Below are 24,096 nucleotides of genomic sequence, written 5' to 3'. Positions count from 1 at the left end.
ATGAGAAGAAAAATTATTTTACCTTTGTGAGCAGTTGACAAGTAGAGATAGCCTCTGGGTTAGGGAGGGGGGGTTTGTGTCTACTTCCCCTCTTAACACTGGGACCCCATCTTGCTTAGATCTGTCAGGTCCTGTGGATGCTGCCACAGTCTCTGCTTCTGTGTTTCAAAGTGCATCAGTTCTGTTGTTGTGTCTAGAAGGACTTGTTTCCTTGGTCTTCCTACATCCCCGTTGGCTCTTACAATCTTTCTGCCTCCTCTTCTGATAGAAGCTCATTGAGCCCTGAGGGGAGGGATTTGAGGGAGACATTGTACTTAAGACTTAGTATTCCAAGGTCTCTCACTCTCTGCACTTTGTCCAGTTGTGGGTCCCTGTATTTGTTCCCATCTGCTGTAGGAGGAAGTGCTTCTCTGATGAAGGCTGAGCAAGATACTGATTTGTGAGTGTAACAAAAATATCACTGGGAGTCATTTTATACTACATTTCTTTAACAGAACAGTAATATTTGGTTTTTCCCTAGATCTAAAGCCTATGTAGTCTCAGATTCTTGGCCACCCAAGCTATGTCAAGCATAGGCTCCATCTCATGGAGTGGGTCAATCAGATAGCGGTTGGTCACTCCCACAATCTGTGTTCTACTATTGCACCAGCATATCTTACAGTCGGGTCACCATCGTAGAATGAAGGGTTTGTAGCCTGGTTGATTGTTACCTCTTCTTTGGTAGTGTGCAGAGCATCTTCCAGTACCATGAACACCAATCAGTGCGGGTGAAGGCTCTAGTTGGGCACCAGTTCATCTTCTCCTTGTTCAGTGAGATATGTACGCATTGTCTCCACAATAGGGCTTTGCCATCTGTTTGCGTATATTGGCCTAGGCAATGGCCTGAGTTGTTTGGGAGTTTCCATGGGGTCCATTCAGCCAGCAACTCAATTAGACATAACCCATTCTTGGAACTTGGGATTTCATTTGGTGATGAGAGATATCTAGTTGTGGCTTTGTCTTCCCCATTATTTGATGACTGAAAGATTTCTTTCATATGTGAATATATTTTAAGGAGCTTCTACTGTGTTAATTTCCAAACAACCACTCAAATGGCACCCAGTTTTAGTTGACCCCCACTATTCCCACCCTTCCCCACCTCTTCCCTACCCCTCTAATGTTTGATGTTCTTTTTCCAGTTCTCCCCCCACCCTTGCTTTAGGTAATCTATAACTATCTATTCTATTTCCTCTTCGTAGGGAGATCCCTCCCTCCTCCTAGTCCCTTACTCTATAGCTAACCTCTATGGCTATACAGATTGTGTTTTGGCATCCGAGTTAACAGACTTAGGATGATTGTTTTCTAGTTCCAGCCATTTACCTGTGATTTCACAATTCCATTTTTTTAACAGCTGAGTAATATTCTATGTGTAAATGTACCAGTTGCTTTATCCATTTATCCAATTCTGCATTTTTATAGGTTTTCTGTGTGTGTGTCTCTATATCCGCATGTGTTTTTTGTGCTTTTCTTTGTTTCTTTTCTTTATTTGTTTTCTCCTATTCTTGCCTGTTTTTGTTTTGTTATTTTTCAGATGCCTATTTGTATTCTAATGAGAGAGAAAAAAGGGTGTGGATTTGGATCAGTGGGGGATGGTGTGGGGAGGATCTGGGATGAGTTGGAACAGGGGAAACTGTGATTAGAATATATTATATTAAAAAATCCATTTTTCAAAGATATGTGTGTGTGTGTGTGTGTGTGTGTGTGTGTGTGTGTGTGTGTACATATCTGTAAAAAGAACAGCAAGGCTACATTTCTCAAAAGCTGACATAAAGTAGTGGTCCAGGGACACACTGCTTTATGCATGTTTGGTGCTTTTTTTATTATTTTTATTACCAGTAAACAAATGCCTTTTGACCTGAAGATTCTGTTTGAGTCAAATAACCAGAGAAGTGAGCACATATTTGCACTAGAGGACAGACACAGGAATGTCCTTCATCCTAGTAAGTAAGAGATACAGTACTCTCATAGTCAACTAGTACTCTGCATAGGGATAAAAATCATGACTGTTGACTGTACAGCAGCATGGGCACAGCTCATGAGGTACTAAATAGGAGGTTGTTCAGAACACATATGCTGGTTGCTTAATGTCAAACAAAAGCTAATCCCTTGTGAAGGATTGAATACAGGTTAGTTTTTGGAGCCCAGGCCCTGGGATGGAAGATATCAACAGTGTCATGTAGATGGTGGACAGGTGGTACTTGTGGACCTATTGTGTAAATATGTGTTGAAAGGCAATGGACGCATACTATAAAGATTAGTGCATTTTCTCATATGAATCTTATCCTCACTAATAATTTTTGTTTGAGTGGAATATTTGCAACCTCACAACATAATTTAGAAGTATAACTTGTGGAGCAAGAAAGGTTTTGTGTAAAACTAAAACCTCAGAAAGCCACAATGTAATGATGAGCCGGTGATAGTGATATGGTTTAGGTACCTGGACTGTCAGGCTGGCTTTGCTTGCTGGCATTGGAAGCTGCAGAGGGAATCCTGAGAGGTATTTCTCCAAGAAGCCACAAGGGGATCTCCAAGCTAAGGCAGCCAGCTTCTGCCTCTCATGCTTTCCCACCTCCTGTGGAGAGGAGCTGTAGCTAGGCTCACAAGCTGCACCAACCGGTCCAGGTCTTCCCCAAACAGCATAGCTGCCTGAATGAGTGCGCTGTCGGTTCTCGACTTTTAAGTTTTGCAGATCTTCTCTCAAGCCTTGTGTCTCAGGATGAAGCACCCCCCACCCCCAATTTTGTGTTTTACTATTTATTTTCCTTCCTTTTCCTGCTTAGGAAGGGAAAGTGAATTCTGCTCATCCAAATGGAGCTGCTAAGTTTTTCAGGTGCTGAGATGGAAAGGCTAGCCAGCAAGGAGAGTGTGCACTGTTCATGTTCTGCAAAGCACCCCACCCTGGTCAACTTAGGCAAGGGAAGAAAAAAATCAAAGGCTAACAGCTGGTGCTTTGAAGATTCTTGACCTTGCATTTTGCTTTCATACTTATGTTCAGAAAGCTTGCTTTGAATATGTCATCCCTCCTGACTCATTTAGCATAAAATATTTTTCCCAGGCTGTACCATGAGGCTTTCTAAAGTAAAATATTCAGCTCTATCAAGCTTGCCTATTGTATCCAGTAAGTGGAGCAAAGCACTTCAAACTTCAGAAGAGGTCAGGTCGTACTCATTCATAATAATAGCACATCAAACCTATGCAGGAAAGAAAAGAATAAACACCACCAGCAGAGGGCCATACAAAGGTCTCACGTCTTTTATTTTATTGACAGGTTGCAATGAATACAGACACATATAATCCCAGGACATTTCTCATTGTGCTGACATTTTACAAAATTATCTAAGTGCCAATCTGTCTGTACTGTAACATAGATTATAAACATACTCCCCCCCCCAAAAAAAAATGGTGAATACAGCTTTGCAGTGTGGTACTTGCAGGAAGAAGCATTGAGTGTCTGGTCAGCTTCATGTTCAAAGACACAGTGGACACATTGACTAAGGAGGACTACTAGGATGGTGTAGAACCTCCTAGGACTTTTCTCAACGTGTGCAGTGGAACTATGCTGTGAGAATTTGAATGAATCAACCACACTGACTCGTGGTTCCCGTGGAACCATGCTTGACATTGTTTTCACCTGTGTTCCTGTAATGATGTCAAAAATGGAAGCATGAAAAGAATGTTACATTACTTTCAGTTTTCTTGCAGAATGTTTTAAAAATTTTTGTGTTGATGACATGCAGGTAACCCTGCTGTATGTGTGGATTCTGTATCCTTGGGTTCAAACCAACTTGAATGGAAAAAATATTGTCTTAAAAAAGTATATCTGTACCAGGAAGGCATTGATCTTATTCCCTGGACAATTATAACAACTATTTACATGGCATTTATATATAGTAGGCACCACAAATAATCTAGAGATGACTTAAGCCATATGGAAGAGCTATGAAAATCTTAATACATTTTCTATGACAGATTTAGCATTCCCAGGGATCCTGGAGCCAGTTTCCAGAGAGGAAATTGAGACATGACTGCATTTGTAAAGAGACTCAAGGTAATACTGCACCATCCTTTGACTGATTTTTTGAAGTGTTCCATTGTATGGTACAGAAATCAGAGATGAAGAAAGATTTTTGTAGAAGCTTGAAGAAGTAAGGGAAGTGTTGGTTGTTAGGAATCTCCAGAGATCACAGGCATTCCTGCTAACACACATGTGGGCAAAGAAGGATGCTAGTCAAAGTCCTGGTTGAGGTGAGCTGGGTAAGCCTGAGTGCCCATGGAGGCAGGAAGATAACAATGACCTCATGTTAACCCAGGCAGTATAGTCCTTAAAAACAATACTGTTATCAACAACAGTCTCCAGCCTCCTGCTGGCTCACAATCCACATCTGTGAATCCAGAGACAAGGCAGGGGATTCCCAAGAGCTCCAACCTGCTTCTCTTTATTTTATGAAAACACTTATTTGTCAGGGTGGCTAAAATTCCTTTTCTTGGGGAAATATGCACAATATCAACACCCTCCTCCTAGACCCTAACAACAAACCCAAGTTCACACCCACACTGTTCACCTTGTGGAACTGGAGATTATTGGCCACACTTACAGAGGATGGGTCAGAGGCTACTGACAGGATTTCATGTGTGAACATGAAACAACCAACCTGTAAAATCTACACTTAACATGGCTTCACTTAATGGCTTCCTCATCTCCTTCCCCCAGTTTTCCCAAGTCTGTATATTCTATTCTAGCACTCCAACCCCACCCCCCAGATCCAGGCTATTGGCAATGAGGGCCAAGTTGCATACAAATGGCTGGCAGGGATGACTGGAAATTAGGTGAGGGTCCAATGGCCTTCCCAACTCCTCCTTCTCTGAAGGAGAGCCAACAATCCACAGGCCCAATCCTGATGGATTCCTGCAAGCAGGCATAGCTCCTCTCATAAGCATCTTGGCAGACTGTCTGGAAGGATAGTGCCTTATAGTAGTCAGTATTAAAGAAATTGTCATGGTTCTATGAATAGTAGTTGAAAGTGGATTTTTTAAACAATAATTATTTTTTAATTAGGAAAGTAAAATTCTTATTTGTGTTAAAGCTAATACTTGCATTGGCAAAGATTAGCTTTCTAAGACTTCCTACAAATAAAAATAGGCAATTTTCAGTTTGGAACGTGAAAATAACATCCGTTTCACTTAACGGAGAGTTCTTGGCTTTCGGGCTCTGAACCTTTCTCTCTGGCCTTAACTATTTCACTTCTACTAATTGCTGACATGTTTTAGCCTCTCTTTTTCGCCGAGAAAGGGATATTGTCCCAGCAAGCCACAGTTACAAGCACCAGGGGGAGTCCAGGTAAGCAAGCTCCATGCCGGAGATGATCGCCTTTTGGCAAACCATCTCACCTACTTGCAATGGCGTCCCTAAGAGAAGGCACACTGCCCACGGGAGGCAACAGGGTTGGGTGCGCTGCAGAAAAACTGCCAGTGCCCAGGACTCCATCGATGACACGGGCAAGTCCCAGGGCCCTTTCTGCGCCTCCCTGCGGGATCCCCAAGCTCTCCTTCTCGCCAGCCCCGCCCCCTTCCCGACCTCCAACTCCGAGTCCATTCAAACCTCACTGCCTTCGCCTGGCGTTGCCAAGCGTGTTAATTGGGGAAACTCCTCCCCGCCGCGGCTGGAAGGCACAGCCAGAGCAGCCGCGACCTCCCGCCCCGCCTCCGAGCCGAGCGGCCCCAGCTCAGAACCCGGAGGCAGCCCGGGCAGTGGGTAGCCCGCGGGTCTCCGACTGCAGGAGGAGGGCGCCCCGCCACCTGCCGCCTCCCTCCCCCCCGCGCGCCGAGAGCTCCCGGGCGCGGACACATCCAGCGTGCGCCCCGCGGAGCCGGGACCGTCGGGGGCGCCGCGCTCGGAGCTGACACCTGTCCCACCAGGTCCGCCGAACCCGGAGCTCTGCAGCCGGTGGCAGCCTAGGCGCCTGAGCGGGAGGGGAACAGGCCCGCGCTCCGTGAAAGCCGCGCCCGGTAGAGGCCTCGGACCCGAGCCCGGAGCGCCATGGCTGCGAAGCTGCTGCTTCTCCTCTGCCTGTTCTCGGGCTTGCACGCTAGGTAAGTGGCTCCCCGGCGTTCCCCGAGGCCGGCGGGGGCGGGAGGGCGGCGGGGTGCGCTGTCTGCCCGCCGCCAGTGCCTGGCGCGCGCCGTCCACTGGGCTGCAGGAGAGGGACCGTACCGGCACCTCACCTGTAGGTCTCCCCCAGAACCAGACCCCTTCTCTAGGGCAGCAGCAGCCCTCTGCAATCCGCTATGTGTGGGGACTGTTCCAGTGATTTTAGGATGTGGTGATTTTAAGGGAATTTGGAAATCAAAATGAGGCAGTAGCCTTATCTTTCTCCTCATCTGTTCCCCTTGCCAGCTATCCAAGGGCTTTCTGCCATACACGGGTTAAAACTCTATATCCACTCCATCACTGAAAAGAAACCTCAAGACCCGGGAATTCTGTTTTCTCAGCCACCCTATGTTGGAGGGGGCTGGGGCAGGTGGTCAGGAAGAGCCCTGCATCTCCCCCAGCTCCTACACCACATGCAAGCACCTCAGACTCTATAAAAGAATCATGTTGCGGTTCACATGGGAGCTTCTTCCTGAAGCTGTAGGAAATTACCTCACTGTGAATACCCCAAACCAGCACCAGTCAGCTAACAGAAACTCAGAAGCACTCCACAGACAGACAAGGGCTCATGAGAAGGGCGGTGGCACCTGAAGGGTTAAAGCCTGTTGCCATAAACACAACTAGAGATGCTGACATGGTTTAATTCCATCTCCCAGAATGGTGCTCTGGTTAGAGACTGCAGACTACCCTGGGCTTGGGAAATCCCTCACTGCTTTCCTTAACCTCACCAGAGGAGTCAGAGGGCTCCTCATCCTGTCCCCAGAACACACTTGTTTTGACGTTTCCTGGACCATAAAGCAAATGAGAAAGCAGCTATCCCTGTGGGTCACAAGTCCTGTAGCCGTCACAGGCTTTCATTTTCATTCACATTTGTGAAATAGCAAAGAACTATGAAGCCACTCTAATAACTAAACTATGAGAGGAGGGCTTCCCAAATTCTTGCTCCAGCTAACCAATGCCCTTACCCTAAGGAAGAAAGCCCTGTCCCTGTCCTTGCTGAATTGAAATTGGAGACTTGAACAATCACTCAGGAAGGGGAAGCCTCTCCACCAAAGTTTCTTCTTTGTCCAAGGAGGGAGCTAGGAAGTATAATGTAAAAGTGTGTTTTCAAGGGGATTGTGTCTGGAGGGAGCTCAGTTTAGAGCAGATGCCACCAGAAGCATCAATGAGGCTGTAGTCACATCAGTGAGTCTCTTCCTATAGCCACCAACTCAAAAACCTGACTTGCAGTTGAGGGTTCAATCAGTTGTGTAGATTTATAGGTAGTTAACAGTTCTGCAAGCCTCATTGTTCTGAGTGCTTCCGGGGAGGGTGGAGCAGACTGGTTTCTGCAGATTTCCAAACATGAAAATCTCTTGGTTGTCCTCATCTTTCCTTTCCAGCCAAGGTATATGTACTAATGTTAATATGTTCTCTATCAGAGCTTTCCGTCTTGGTAATTATGATTGCATATCAGTTTAAAAAGAACCCATTTTGTAGTTATTTTATTGCTATATGTCTCACTTTTGAAGGGGTGTTTGCTTTTTAATGGGTTTTACAAACATGTAAAATAATTGGATGGCCCATCCATCTTTCAATCTATTATAGTTCAGAGAGGATTCTCTTCAGCATTGCAAGGTGCCTTGCTGGTATGGATGCTCCTAGATAGGCTCTGACAAGATTCCTTGTGGCTCTGCAATGGGAGTGCCGCCCCCACCCCTGACACCCATGGCTGAACTTATTACACAGGAAAACACGATGCCTCATTTCGATATTTTGAAGATGCTTGCTGATTTTCGAGGTTCAGGAGTTTGTATTAAAGTTGAAAACTCCTTCAGATGTTGTTTCTGTCATTCTGATGGAGAGAAGGTGTAAGGGCTGAAGGTAATGTCTGGGGATTGAGTGCGTGTTCGCTTTATTTTTAAGGAAAAGCTAATTGCAGCAGCGCTGTTTAGGATTCAGCAATCCAAGCAACAGAGTGCTCAGAGGTTATATATAACCCATTTAGAATTTTGAAGAGGAAGGAAATTCCACTTCATCCACCTGCTAGTGGGTCCTCTGAGGTAAGATTGGTTTTCCTCGGGGCACAGTATAGGGCAAGGGCTCATCTGGACTGGAAGAAGCACGGTGCTGGCAGCTGAGGAGCAAGGACCTCTGAGACACCCTGTGCCAGCGACAGAGCTGGGGTTCTGCGGAGGAGAGTGAGACAACAGGAGATAAAAAGCCTCCTTTCCCTGCCCTAATCCCCAGGCTTTCCATGCCCTTATCCCCAGCACTCCCACCTGCCCTAGCCACACAGGAAGCTTATGCAATTTCAGGTAACGCCTCTCACCACTAGAGGGAGAACGAGACTCCTTATAAACCTGAACTTGAAGTAGCTAGCTTTTCAGGTCTGTGCAGAGCATAGACTTATAGTTAACACAGAGGAGAGACTGTGCGGCCGGTGCACATGTGACTGTTGGGGCCATGAGGACCATGGAGCTGTAGACCTACTGCTTTTACAATGGTGGAGTAGAGGGCAGGAGGAGAGGAGGCCAGAGGAGAAACAGGCGTGTAGCAGGGCATTGGGGAGGGCTCATTTCACTTGGAGGAGCTATCTACCCATTTCCACAGTCTCCAAGTATCTTTGCTCTGGGATAATTTGTTAGGTCCTAAAGGCAGTATGTGGCTGTCTGCCGTCCAGGTGATTCATGCTTTTTCTTGCTTTACTTTGCTTTTGTAAGGTGATGCCATTAGTATTTGTTGATACAGCTTCCAATGACATAAAATACTTGAACATTAAAAATTCTATAATGTCCTTTGTACAAACGCAGTTTTACAGGTAGTGAAGTGCATTCCCTTTTGGGTGGGATACCAAATATCCTAAGTTCCTCTTGGTGGTGAATGTTCAGCTTAGGTGAAATCCACAACAGTTTTGGTGTCTATGGACCATTTATTTTAATCCTCTAACTAGTGAAGTATTCATGAAACAGAATTCAGTTTCAGATCATTTAAGGAAAAGCTTAATTGCAAAAACTATTCCACAAGACTCATTATCAACATCTCACACACAGGTGGATAGCTGTCCTTTCATGTCCACATAGTCCAAATTTACAGCTCTAAGCAGCTGTTGATTGGAAAAACAGTGCTGAACATGTACAGACTTTTTCTTGTCCTCATTCCCTAGCCAATACCTTATAATAGCTGTTTACATAGCAGTTATGTTGAACTAGTCATCTGGGAATGATTAGAAGCATTTGTGAACATTATGTGTAAATAAAGAATCGTTTTTATGTGTGGACTTCACTATCTTCAGATTTTGGTGTGCTCTGGGAGTCCTGGGGTCCCACCTTCAGTAAAGACAAGACAGCAGTGTGTGAGTTTAGAATGCTGGACCACTACTCCTGTCCACCATAGCTTGTTAACACACCCAAAGACTGATGCAGATAAGAGCTGACATGTAGATATTCATTTATATGTACCTCTGAAGATTTGAGTGAAGCTGAAGGGCTGAACTTTAAAATTATTGTACTTTTCACTGATTCCCTGTTAACTCAGGAAACTGACATGCCTGAGGACAAGCACGTTGGTGTAGAGCTGACAATGGACTCCTGTCTGGGAGCCGGGACAGAAAGAAGCTTGAACCCAGTGGGGACAAATTCTTCTAAGTGCATCCCCTCCCACCTTCTTTTTGAAAATTACATCAAGGCACATATAGACAAACAAGGACAGGGCTTGTTCCTTATGCTCTTCCAAGGTTCAGAGGCTCCCATGTGTGAGGAAATAGTGTGTCAAGGTAGAAAGAGACTCCTTTCTTTCCAAGCCCCTGGTGCTGTGACTGGATGGGCCTGATTCATTGAGAAAACCTGCTGTTGTTTTGAGGTTTCTCCTCATAAGAACTCCTGTAAGCATTGGTCACTCTGCAGAAAGGTCTGTGGTACTTAGAATAGGACAGAAGATCAGAGATGTCCAGGCCCTCCCTGGGATCCACTTAAAAGCTCAGAGTGTTAAAGGCATACTAGAAAATATGTAATTCTTAAAGCCTGCTGAGAAAGAGATGAATCCGTTTGGGTGATCAAGGTGTGTAAATTGCCAGAGGATGTTTTTCACTCATCAACTAACACATCTCCTGGCTGTCTCCCATGCTGAGTGCCAGCAAAACAGGCCACCTCAGAATACCCACACAGTTGTCTCTCAAAAGCCAGGCCACTAGGAAGGCACAATCAGAGTCAGCCATTTTCAATGAGTCTGTTCTGTAAAAGCTACTCCCTCCTTCCACAGTCTTGTTGGTGGGACTTAGAAACAGTACTACAAGGTACTCTGAAGTGTGTCTGACTTTGGCAGGTTAGTAAGGTACCATTTCCTGTTGGCCAGTTGGGCATCAATTTAGCCATTGCCCTGTCCCTGGTTTAACTTGGGCAGGGCTCTTCTGCTAACAACAATTGCATTCTTCCTATGGGATGTTTCCTAATTTGCATTTTACTTCTTTTAGTGTTACAGGTAACTTGTATGACTAGGCGAAAGATGCTGAGGACTCCCCCTCCCCGGTTTTAGTAGCACTTAGAATGGGCAAATTTAAGGAATTTTCTGGAACTGTTGCAAATAATGTGTCACATTATGTTATAACTGCAGGTCCAGGAGGGTGGAAGAAGATGAGAATGAAGACTCTCCATCAAACCAGAAGTGGGTCTTAGCACCCAAATCACAAGACACTGATGTGACGCTGATTCTCAACAAATTGCTGAGGGAATATGACAAAAAGCTGAGGCCGGACATTGGAAGTGAGTGCCATTTGTTATTCCAATATAAAAGAGACTATGATAATATATGTATTTCGAATTTTCATATTAAATAATTATAAATTCAGAATTGTCCACATAGTGCAATAAGGTCTACTGTATTCATCACGGTTTTAAGTGAGTTGTAACGAACGCAAGAGATTGATGCTGGTCTGCCAAGTGTGAGTCTGTATTCCCTGTTGTGTCCTTGTGGTTTTAATGACCGTTCCTCAGTTAGTCTGCTGAGCTTGCTGCCTGTGTTTAGTTTTAACCAGTGCATTCTCTTCATGGGAATGGAGGTTCATGCTAGTCCCTCTTTTATAGGCTGGGCTGTTAAAGCTATACTCTGCCTTTTAATTTCTGAGGTTGAGAGCACCTTGCTCATTGTTTACTGCCAGTCCGATCTGCAGCTTCTCTTCGTTCTCTCCTCATGATCTTTCTCAGGAAGGGCTTTAATACTGATGCAATAATCTGATTCATTGGCTCTCCTTTTATGAAGGTTCTCAGAACTCTTTCCATGGGGCTCTGTTTGATGGTTCTCATCAGCTTGTGACCTTTCATGCGACCTTCGCCACAAAGTCCCTTCAGTTTTCCAAGTCCAGGACTGCACTTTGTCTGTATCAGGATCTATAATTACCTTTGTACTAACTGGCATGCTATTTCAAAATCTTTGTGGTTAGTGAAGGAGGACTTAAAGGTGTGTGCGTGGCCACTGTGACACTGGAGAAGCCATGTTTGTGGTCAGTGAAGGACTGATTTAAAGGTGTGTGTCCACTGTGACACTGGAGAAGCCATGTCTGTGGTTACTAAAGGTGTGTGTCCACTGTGACACTGGAGAAGCCATGTCTGTGGTTACTAAAGGTGTGTGTCCACTGTGACACTGGAGAGGCCATGTCTGTGGTTACTAAAGGAGGACTTAAAGGTGTGTGTCCACTGTGACACTGGAGAAGCCATGTTTGTGGTCAGTGAAGGAGGATTTAAAGGTGTGTGCCCACTGTGACACTGGAGAAGCCATGTCTGTGGCTAGTGAAGGAGGATTTAAAGGTGTGTGCCCACTGTGACACTGGAGAAGCCATGTCTGTGGTTACTAAAGGAGGACTTAAAGGTGTGTGTCCACTGTACACTGGAGAAGCCATGTCAAATTTTCATGCCTCCCTTCCTTTTGTACACGAAGATAAGAGCTTCTCCAACTTCCACCCAGATTTAAAAATATTTTTCCAGTGGACTGCAGCCAGAATATCCAGAGATAAGCAAAATAAAACACAATGACAACCAATACTGGCCTGGATGGAGGAAATAGAAACACTGTTGTTGTGAGTACAATCTGACACAACCACTGTGGACATCAGCGTGGAGGTTTTGCAAAAAAAAATGGGAAAAATAGATCCACCACACCATCCAGCTATACCACCCTTGGGTTTATACCCAAAGGACCCTACTACACAAATGACCTGCTCATCCATACATCCATACATCCTCTATTCATAATAGCCAGGGAAGAAAAGCAGTCTAGATGTCCAGCAACTAATGAATAAAAAAAAATGCTGTGTGTTTATACAATGAGCTATTATTCCAGTGTTAAAAAATGAAATTATGAAATTTTCAGATAGACAGAGCTAGAAATATTCATCCTAAGTAATCCAGATTCTGAAAGACAAATACCTCATATTATCTTTCTTATGTGGATGTTAGCTTTAAATATTTAGATGACTATGTTAAATTGGAGTAACTTCAGAAGTCAGGAAACTAGTAAGTGACCATGGGAAGGGCAGATTTAAGGAAGAGGGGCTAGTGTGCATATTAAGTGTAAAGGCAGAATAGTGAACTAGGAAGGGTTAAATAGTGTGGAGGATGGGAAGATAGAGTAGGATGAGGGAGCATGGGGAAGGATCAGTAACACTAAGACATTTGAAAATGCCATATAGAAATCTACTACTAAAGACACTTCCAAAATATATATAAGCACACATATAAAAAGGAGATTAAATGGTTTTACCCTAAGGATATTGCATCTCCTACACACCATATGCTATCAAATAAAAAGCCTGCTGCCAGGCATGGCTTATTTCTTTTCTGGTTGTTTATCAGTGGGGTCCTGTATACCCTCTTCCAAGCATTATAAGATATTGACATTGCTTTTGGTTGCCATTCAGAACTTGATGGTAAAACTATTGCTGCAGATATCACATGCTTCAGTGATAGAATGTGGGGCGATCAAGCTGGTACAACCAGGACATTTCATTCCTACTGGATAGGATTCAGACAGCTGGAACACCCTATGCATGTTACCAGGGAAGAAAAGTAATGCACACTCTTAACCATATGTGAAACCTGGGAGCTATAATGATGACTGGCCTGGCAAGATATGGCTATTTGTGCATTAGTGAAACAAATATTATGTAGTCACCAACAACCCTCTGATTGGACTTAAAGCCAAGTTGACTTTTTTTTTTAACTTATTTAAATTTAAAACAATTTGGAGTTGATGCCTGGTGTCTTAATTTAACTGGGCACAAATCCCATGACTGGATATGTTGTGTGGTGGTTTGAATGAAAATGGTGCATATAGGCTCACATGTTTGAATACTTGGTCTTCAGGTGGTGGTTGTTTGTGGAGGCCCAAATTACTCAGGGTCAGAGAATCTGAGCTTGCTTTACCCCGCAGGGCTGTGTAAGGGGATGATTTGACCATGGGTGTGGTTAGTAGGTGTTTAGAAGAGTCTACACTTGGCTGTGCTGTGGTTTTTGACCTAGCAAGGGGGAGGTCTTTTGCCCCACCCCTTGGCATTGTTATAAAATGCCCTTTTGAGTAAATGGAAAAGGCTGTTGGGTATTGGTCCAGGCCCTCCTGAAGCTATTCTGTGTTTCTGTCTTTTTTCTCATCAGCGAGGCCTATCATTATATCTGATATTTTCTTATCCCCCTTTCCTCCTCTTAAGAACCCTAAAAAAGGTGGGGAAGGTAGGAGTTGGACTCCCACAGTCTCCCACAGTTGTTTGAGGGGGATTAAGAGGTGCAGCCTTGCTGGAAAGTGTGTCATTTGGGGCAGGCTTGAAATTTAGAAGACTCATGCCATATTTGAGTTTGCTCTCTCTGCTTCGTGATTGTGGATCAAGATGTAAGCTCTCAGTTATTCCTTTGATCTACCATTGCACACTCTAACCCTCTGAAACTGTGAGCCAAATCAATACTTTATTTTATAAGTTGCCTTGGTCATGGTGTTTTAACACCACAATAGGAAAGCAGCTAAGGCAGTCATGGACCCTAAGAGAGTACCCGTGGCCATATAGGTCATAAAACTTAGAGGAGAATAAAATACTATTATTCTGCTATGTCAACCTAGTAATAAATTGCTTTGTAAGTACTCGTCTTTATACCCATAGATTAGTGCATCTCTGACTCTCATTAGAGAAGTTTCTTCTTTTAGTTGCTGGCAGTTAACACAGAGGGACAATTGGTCAGTGTGCACAGAATAAAAGAATGAGGAGTCCTCATCTCTCAGTAAGACATTTATGTCACACCCCTCCCCCAAGGCTCAGGAATTATCACAGAAGAGGGGATGGGAAGAATGTAAGAGGCAGAGGTAGTGGATGACTGCTGATGTGATAAGGTCAGTGCACACACGAAGTCACAGCAGCTGTGACTACATGCAGAAGATCTGCACACAGTCAAGCCAGCCAAAATCCTACCATGAACGAGAGCTCGGTACATTGTCCCACTCCTGACTGAGGAGCTATTGGAAATTACTGGCTGATCCTGGGGAAGGAGGGCCCATTTTCTTTGGGAATGTGGTCTCTGAGAGGCTAAGCATACTCCAGTAGGTGGCCTTGTACCAATGTATATTCTAGCAATACTGAGTGGAACTTAGTAGTTTAAAATAGAGCACACAAAAGGAAAAGTGATGAGGGATGTGGGAGAAATTGGAAGAGAGATGGGCATGGATTTGGCACTAACACATATCATGTATGAACATTTCAAACAATAAAAAAAATCTTCAGCATGAACTAGGTCAAAGCACTAGGTGCCATTACCATTGCACAAGTTTTATGCATTCACCTTTCACCCAGTCTTCCCATTACCACAATTTGAAAAGTCAGTAGTGTGACAACGAACATGGCACAATTTGGGAGCCTATGGAAAGAGATGATTTTTAAATGTTGCTGATTTCCTCAGTGTTGGTCAGAACAAAGACAAACTTGAAGTTCTGGGAAAGTTCAGTCTAGCTGGTACCTTCTTCCATCATGGTAACACATTCTCTGGGTTGAGGAAGTTTCTAGGCAGAAAGTGGGCATGCTCAACTTCCCACCCAGACCTCTGTGGCCCTCCTGAAAGGTCAGTTGTCACTGCTGTTCTTAGAAAGTTTGAGGAAGCCTATTCAAACTCTCTCTCTCTCTCTCTCTCTCTCTCTCTCTCTCTCTCTCTCTCTCTCTCTCTCTCACACACACACACACACACACTTGTATGCCATAGTGCTTTGATGGGAAACAGAAAGGTCCTACCTATGCCACAGGCAAGGCAAGTTCATACTTCTACAGTTTTCAATAGCTCCCTTCTTATCCATGCGAATTATAATTATCCAAGACCCTCAATGGGTTCCTGAAAGCATTTACAATGTCATATCCTACAGAGGACCTAACCTGTGATAGTGTTTAATTAGTAAGGCAGTGTAAGAAATTTACAATAATAACAAGTAAAATAGCAAAATGGTAACAACATTGTGATACACATTATGTAAACACTCTCAGAATATCTTACTGTACTGTATTTACCTAGTTTTGGATTGTGGCTGACCTCAGGAAACTGGAACCATAGAAAGAGTCTGTGGGTTAGGGAAGGCTTCCTGCTGTGTACATAAAGAGCTGTGGATTCTTCACAGGAGAAGGACCCTGTGGCTTTGGAGTGAAAGGGATTTCACAGAACAGTGAAGTGCAAAGTTGAAAGGCAGGATGCTCCTCTGTGGTTTCAGAGTCTGAAGCCCTAGTGTTGCTGTTCCCTGGATCTTAGGGCAGCACAGTCTCCTGATAAAAGGCCCCATCCCTCAAATGCCTTTGGGTGCATCTTTCTTTCTCAGCTGAATACTGAGCAGAGCCTGATTAGCAAACTCTAGCAACTTGCTGATATGCAGCTAGAGTGGAGTTAACTGCCTAAGAGCAGCTCTCCTGGGAAGATACTGCATATGTTATTTTCTTTCCTGGCTCAGAGGGGCTCTGCTTTGAAGGCCAATTTCTCATAAAAATCTGAATTGCTTTTCTGTTGTCATGATTCTGTTGAAGTTTAGTGTACTTTACCCCTGGTAACCATTCCCACACCCTGTCACAGTACAGCAAATGGATGCTCAACTGAAATACTGTAGACAATTTTGATGCCAGCTTAATGGAGTACTCAGTTGACTTGCTCACTTCCCCTTTTACGTGGCCCCCCTCTCCCAGTCCCTCAGCATGTTCTGTGCTCTCTGCACAAATCCCTGCTGTGGCCAGCTGGAGAGCAACACAGACCTGCCCATACTTAGGTTGTGCTGTTGGTGAAGGAGGAGGCAGGATCCCCAAGTAGCCCTGGAGAGAAGATATAGACATTCCCACCAAGTAAATTAAATCGGTTGGGTTGGAAACTCTTGAAAATTCTACTGTGCTTCTGAGGTGAAGTCTAAGACCCGGGGAAATACACGAAAAACTACGCCCTTCCGTGCTCCCTGCCTGCACCTGCACCCCCGCTGCATTCTGTGTAGCATGTTCAGGGGCACTAGCTCACGTGGCTTCCTTATTTGGATCCTGCTGTTGCTGCCTCCCTAGTTGTGCTCTCCTGCTTCTGCACTGAGCTCAGCTGCACTTCCCCCAGCCCCTCATCTTATCTCCTGAAGGAGCTTTCCTTCACATCATGACCCTCCTTTCCCTCCCAGTAGAGTGGGTCAAGAGTCTCTCCCCTGAGTGTTTCATAGCATTCGTCTTTAAAATGTAGTTGCTGACTTTCCAGGAGCTACCCAAGAATGTCATGCTGTAGTGTGACCACGAGGCCCTACCTATAGCATCACTATACATTTTCTACAGTTCGTAGCTGAAAGTTGGTGTGTTCTTTTTAAAGGACAGTTCCATTTCCAAACTATAGATACGAGTATGTACACTGCTCTCTCTCTCTCTCTCTCTCTCTCTCTCTCTCTCTCTCTCTCTCTCTCTCTCTCTCCCCTCTCTCTTCACCTATAACTCCAGCGCTCAGCACTGTCTACAAGCTAAACTCTCCAAAGCACTATTAACAGTGGTAAAGCAATGGATGTAGAGCTGCTTATGCCACAGAGTCCTTTAATTACTTTCCATGTCACAAATTGTGATCATTGTATACATATCTGTAGTTCATAGAGATTCTCTCTATTAAATTCTAAATTATGGATGGATCTGTTTGAGTTTCTTGGTAACCATCCATCATTTTAAGTCATGCTAAGTCATGTCCTCTGTTAGTCTAGGGCCACAGAGGATGCCATTGTCTGAAGATCTTGCCCTGTGAGATGGGAAAGAATACAGGAAGATAAACTTCCTAACACCATAATTGTGGAAAAGAAGGAAATGACTGAAGCAAATTTATCTTAAAGATTTGAAGAAGTTTGACCATGTCTCAGAGTATAGATTATTAGACAATACAGTGATAGCTATAGAGCCAATACCATTACAGTCATGTTGACAGAAATGAAGTTATGTTTTGTTACACTATGTGATGACATACGCAATGGGTGGAAATGACCACAGGCACATTTAATTTAGATCTCCTCTTGGGCAAGTCCATGGAGAGACAGTTTACTGCTGTGTTCCTCTTCTGTGGGCTCTAGATTTTCTGAAGTAATCTTTTCCCAAATTCGTTGTAACTTCTACATGTGGTTTGGAAGGCAGTTGGGTCGTGAGTGAAGAGTAGGATATGTTATTGTAGTAACCCAGGGAGTATAGCAGGTTCATCAGTGTCCTCGCTAAATACCCTGCCATATACCACCAGTTTTCATATTTATGGATGTTTTGATAGATGTTAATTATGTCTGTTTACCCAATCACTGATAAGTTCTCATGTTGAAAACATCGAAATCCTTTTTTGTGTGTCTTTGCAATGCACAGCACAGCCTGGAAGTCTGTACTCACCAACCTGGGAAGTGGCACAGCAGCTTCTCTCTGCCTCTGACTTAGTGCCCAATGGGCACGCCCCCATCTGCTCATCCTCCCCCAGCCTCTGCAAGCCACTGTTTTACTCTCAGTTTCTGCAGACAAGATCAAGTTTTAGATCCCATATATGAGTGACATACAATTTTTAAGAAATGCTTTTCATGTGGCTCTTCCATTCCTTCAATGAGAATTTCTAAGAACCTTTGAGCTGTGAGACAAATGTCTGAGACTCACTGGCCACAGAGGTGAATTCTCAACAATAAGAGCATGTTAGCAGTGGGGAGTAGAGAGCACCACTAACCCTTTCTTCTCCTGGTCCTGCCTACCATATTCTACCACACTATGAGAACCTCAGGTGGGAACACACCATTTGAGAGAATTTGAAACGTATAGGGAAGGCTTCACAAAGAAATGGATGATGATAAAATTTTGTACTGATAGTAGATGGGGACCACTGTCCATTACCATTATCGTTCCCTTATCTGAAGAAAGATAGGAAAGACTGGAGGTGTGGTGCAGTAGTAGAATCCTTGCCTAAAGTGCATTGGGCCCTGGGTTTGATTTATAGGTCAAAATCAATAAATAAGTTAAGAGAGTGGGGAGAAAGGAGGAACTGTTTGAATCTCAAGTAATGAAGAACAAATATCAAGTTGCCCTTCCCTATTGCCAGGGAAGAGGTAGTTGGAAGTAGGTCTCTCAGCACACTGTGTACTGTTGGTTCACAATCTAACTTCTCCTGGAAGTTGCATTACCAAGGTCAACTAGAGTTTCATTTTTTAACCCTGTCAGCCTCACCTGGCTTAGCTAAGATAGACTTTTCTTATAATCCACAGCCTACTGTACAGACGGCCATGCTGTCACTTCCCAGCAATTACTGGATATCCAGAGAATAATGTAAATGTATTCACTCCAGTCTCAGAACAGATGTAGGAGGAGAGGAAACAGACATTCTTAATTGCTGTGCTTGAAGTGAGAGCTATTACTGTAGAGTTAGTTAACTGACTCTCCCACAAATTTAATTCAAATGCATAAGGGAGGTGGAGAACAAATCTGGTGGAGAAATTATACCTGTCATCTCCTAAGAGACTAATTAGACATCTCAAAGCCACCAGGTTAAGTCTCCCTTGTGTTTTGTAGCAGGTTACCCTTCTGGAGTATTCTTCCTGTTTGGGGGAATGGTTCTCCACATGTTCCTGAGCAGTTAGGACCCATTCCCTACCCCCTTGTTTAAATGGCCTCTGTGTAAGACAGGGCTACTTTAGTGTCACCCAGAAGTTCAGTTCATTAATAATTTGGGCTAGGGTGTATACTTTTCTTATTGGAAATGTATAATGAAGCTTTATTGTATAAGCAATTTAGTGTTTCTTAAAAGAATGATTTGGTAAATTACTCAAGTCATATATTCCTAAATATAATCTTGTGTTCCTAAATATAATCCCAAATATAAATGTCTGGACCTCATTTGAATAATCAGTTCAGTTCATAGAATAAAAATGATTTGTTTCTTATGTTTATTCATTACTACTTGAGGAATTGAGCAAAGTAGCTGCATCTGGATTAGCGTATTTGAGTGAGAAAGGCTGCAGTCTCAGATGATGGGCGTTTCTACTGCTTTCCGACAGACACTTGGAGAGACCCCTGTAGACTTCTGTCTCTAAGTGGCATAATTAAGCCTGCGACCAAGAACATAGGTAATCACTGGCCTCTGCCAGGCGACACAAAGTGGCAGGTGTCTCACATCCACTCTGCCCAGACCCACACTGTTGTGACTTCCCTTCCAACAAGGTTTCTGAGAGCCAGCAGAGAGTCCTCACACAGCTGCTCCAGCTGACTGCTTTATCTTGTCCCCAAGTCTCTGCTGTTGACTGCATCTCATCATTGTGGAGCTAACATCTGGTTCATGGTACTTTGCAAATCTTCTTGTTCTAAGACTGTACCCTTGGATATGGGTGGGGATCCTACTGTTACATGTGAGGCACTAGTTAGACACACAGCTGGATGGATTAGAGCATTGCATGTCCAGGGTATTTTAAAGGAGAATTGGTCCAGCAGCTCACAGCCTGGCACTGTGTCAGAACTGCCTCGATATTCTTTCAGAATACAAAACTCAGGGCTGGAGCTTGGAATGGTGGAGTGTGTGTTACATCAGTGTTCTAACTTTCTGTTCTTACACTATGGCAACTCTTCTATTTGCTTTTGGGTTAATTTGATTTTTTCTAGTTTATTAGGAGGGAGGTTGACGTTATTAACTAACTTGTTCCCTTTTCTAACCTAGTGTCCATTTTCACAATGCTCTCTTGAGTTTCCTTCTATCAGGACTCCTTATATCTCTATGTGTTTCTCTCATCATAGTCACAAAGTTCTTTCTATTTGATTTCACTTTCGACTCATGACTATTTGGATGTCTTACCTTCATTTTCCAAATATTTGAGGTGATTCAAGGCATCTTTCTGGTTTTGATTTCTAGTTTAGTTGCACTGTGGTTAAAGAACATACTTTTAACTACTGGAGTCCTGTGAAATTTATTAAGGTTTGTTTCATGGTGTAGAAATGGCTTATCTTGGTGTGCAATCTTAGAGCAAGCATGCTCTGCTGTTAGTTAAAGTGTTCCATAAATAAGAACAGTGAGAATATGGATAAGTTGGAGCTTCTACCATAGGTGGAGCTGTGTACCCCTGATGCAATCCTGCTCATCTGAGTTCAGGGAAAGGAAAAGGTTGATACAGGCCACTGACACTCAGAGAAAACAGCTTCCATTTGTCTCCAGCTTCCAGATCTTGGTGATTCCTGCCTCACTGGGTGACCTTAGGTGCTTTGTAGAGTTGGGAGTAGAGACAGTGCTTCTTGTTGGGACTGAATAAGATAAATCAGGGCAAGGTACTTAGTTCAAAACCTGGTACTGATGAGGTAGTTGGTTAGTAGCTATTGGTCATTATAGGAGGCAGGTGAGGACTTGCTTCCACACATGTGTGAAGCCTAGGTTCCATCCCCATTATCAAAGTGAATAAGTAAATAGAGACACAGACAAATAGTTAAATAGACAGATGTATGAAAATAAAATGAAAGAAAAAATGTTACCAAGACCAAAAGGTCATTGTCTCACAGTGGTGCTATGGTGGACTTTTTCACTGTCATTCTTGCTATGATCATGGTAACCATCTGTATGTAAGGTTTTAACTACCATATATTATTTATATGGAATAACAACAACAAGGTTCACACAGGTGCAAGGCACTTCCATCGTACCCCTCTCCTCTCGCCCTCTGTTCCCTTCCCAACTTCCACTGGTGATCTCTTTCTCTGAGACACTCCCTTGTACTTTCATTCATATGTCTATTCATCCCACATTTGAGGGAAAACACACTACTTGTCTGAGTGTTGTGGTTTGAATGATGTAACTCTCATAGTCTCAGGCATTTCGACACTTGATTCCCTGTTGGTGGTGCTATTTGGGGAGCCTTAGGAGGTGTAGCCTTGATGGAAGAAGTGTCACTGGGGACAGGCTTTGAGGTTTCAAAGCCATGCACTATTCCCAGTATTCCCTCCCTGCTCCCTGCTTGTGGTTTGGGATGTGAGCTCTCAGCCTGCTGCTCCAGCTGCCATTTGTAATTGCTGCCACATTCTCCTACTCTGATGGTGATGGACATTTATCCCTTTGGACCAGTAAACCCAAAATAAACCCTTCCTTCTATAAGTTACTCTAGTGAGGGAAGGGATGGCCAGACTGCAACCCACAACTCCAGAGAAGCCATCTAACAGGGAAAGACCCTAGGAGGGACACAAGGATGACCCTACGAAGGAGAAGTGGATGAGATCTACATGAGTGGACTGGGTGTGGGGGGGTGGCAGAGGGCAAGGAGTGGGGGATGACAACATAGGGAAATGGGAAAGTCAAGCTGGAACACGGACAGAGTAGGAGGGCAGGGAGGAAGATACCATGATAATTGAGGACATCATGGAAATAGGAAGAGGCAGGGTGCTGGGGAGGCTCTCTGGAATCCACAAGGTTGACCCCACCTTGGTCTGCTGGCAGTGGTCCAGAGGGTGCCTGGACTGGTCTACTCTGATGACCAGCCTAGCAAATAACCTAGCTGTCATCACAGAGCCTTTGTCCAGTGACTGATGGAGACAGATACAGAGATCCATGGCCAGGCACCAGGCTGAGTTCCGGGAATCCAATTGATGAGAGAGAGGAGAGATACTGCAGGTGAGGGATGTGAAAATTATGATGGGAGGACATGCAGAGATGACCAGCCACACTAGTGGAAGCCCATGAACTGTGGAGTGGTGGCTGTGGAGCCCCCATGGGACTGGACTAGGCCCTCTGGATATGGAAGACAGGTGTTTGGCTCGAACTATTTGAGGGGCACCTGTAGCATTAATCTTAAAATGTTCTTACTAATAAGATTAAAGCTGCAGCCAGGTATTGGGGTGAATACTGGAAGATCAGAGAAACAGAACAAGCCACATCTACCCCACCTTGCCAGTTCCTCAGCTGATCTTGTTTCCTCAGACTGGATGCTTCTCAGTCCTCATCCCAAATGAATCTCAGCTGAACTGTGCTGCTCCAAAGCCTGAAAGCTCAACCAGCCAAATGCTTCTAGTTCCTGGTCTTCACACCTTACATACCTTTCTGCTATCTGCCATCACTTCCTGGGATTAAAGGCTCACTTTCTGGGATTAAAGGTGTGAGTCACCATGCCTGTCTATTTCCAGTGTGGCCTTGAACTCACAGAGATCCTTGTCTGCAGAAGGCTAGGGTTAAAGGTGTGAGTGCCACCATTTTCTAACCTCTGTATCTAGTGGCTGTTCTGTTCTCTGACCCCAGATTAGTTTATTAGGGTGCACAATATTTTGGGGAACACAATACCACCACATGCACCCAGGCAGGGGGAGCAGGATCTGTCCCTGGTCTATGGGCAGGCTTCTGGAACCCAGTGCCTGTGGTGTGACACCTTGCACAGCCTTGGTGCAGTGGGAAGGGGCTTGGACCTGCCTAGGCTCAGTGTGCTGGGCTCTGCTGACTCCCCAAGGGAGACCTCGATTTGGGGGATGTGGGGATGCAGGGTGGCTTGGGAAAGAGGGCTGGGTGGTGGGAGGAGGGAGGAGTGTGGATCTGTGGATAGTATGTGGAGTGAGTAGAAAATTTCTTTAAAAAAAGGAAAGTAACTAATGCACAAAGTCTGGTCTTTTTCACTTAACATACTCTGTAATTCCATCTATTTCCCTGCAAAGGACATAGATTCATTCCTTTTACAGCTGAAAAAAAAATCTGTTTGTAGACACAGTGTGTTTTCCTTATCCATTTATCCATTGGTGGACATCCAGGATGAGTCCATTTCTTTGCTATTGTGAATAGAGCAGCAGTAAACACAGATGGGCAAGTATATCTGTGGCAGAATATTTTTGGGTCCTTTGGGTGTGTACCCAGGAGTGGCATAGCTAGATTAAACATGCATTCCTTTTCTACTTTTTCAGCAGCCTCCACTCTGATTTCCACAGTGGCTATGTTAATTCATCCCATCAGTAGTGAGTAAGAATTCAAGTTCTTCTTCCCAGATGAGGATCCCCAGGCATTAATCTCTGAGGGTAGTTTCTTCTGAATTCGTTAATTTGTTTCATCAATTCTTCTTGAGAGCTGCAAGGTACCTGGCCCTGCTGTGAGCTGTGGCCCACACCACAAACCAGGTGGTCCTTCAGTGTATGTTCTACATGGGACAGGCAGAAGGGAGAAACAGATGTCACATTGTCCACCACAGTAAGGAAGATAAAACCTGACAGAGTGGTGCATTAGTGTGAGACTTGGGTAGTGGCAGAGGAGATGTCTTGATCCTGTTCTCCCTGGAATTCAGTGGAAACCAGAGTCTGATAGCAACCTTTCCCCTCTGACCTCAGCCTTCAGCCTGGCCCTGCCTGGCCTGCTGTCTAAAAGGTAGCCTGTAAACTATTTTCCATTTGTTCATTCCCCTGTGATTTCCTAGTCTCTGTTCATCTCTCCTGCCGCCTCTGCACACGTTAACAGCTTTGAGACTCGGAC

The 24,096-nt window shown here is 44.3% G+C and overlaps 1 protein-coding gene across 1 annotated transcript in view; it reads left to right on the top strand.

The window, feature by feature from the left end:
• Positions 1 to 5,544: 5,544 nt before the first annotated feature.
• The window catches only part of Gabrg3 (gamma-aminobutyric acid type A receptor subunit gamma3), a 606,777-nt gene continuing 588,225 nt past the window's right edge, over positions 5,545 to 24,096 (top strand). Inside the window, exons 1-2 of the mRNA XM_042277165.2 lie at positions 5,545 to 6,129; positions 10,778 to 10,926. Coding sequence (XP_042133099.1) covers positions 6,077 to 6,129; positions 10,778 to 10,926 — 202 coding nt within the window. The 5' untranslated portion in view covers positions 5,545 to 6,076. The remainder of the gene's footprint in view (positions 6,130 to 10,777; positions 10,927 to 24,096) is intronic.

This window comes from Peromyscus maniculatus, chromosome 1 (genome assembly GCF_049852395.1).
Source record: "Peromyscus maniculatus bairdii isolate BWxNUB_F1_BW_parent chromosome 1, HU_Pman_BW_mat_3.1, whole genome shotgun sequence".
Taxonomy (NCBI): domain Eukaryota; kingdom Metazoa; phylum Chordata; class Mammalia; order Rodentia; family Cricetidae; genus Peromyscus; species Peromyscus maniculatus.
This window is presented reverse-complemented; position numbering and strand designations above follow the sequence as displayed.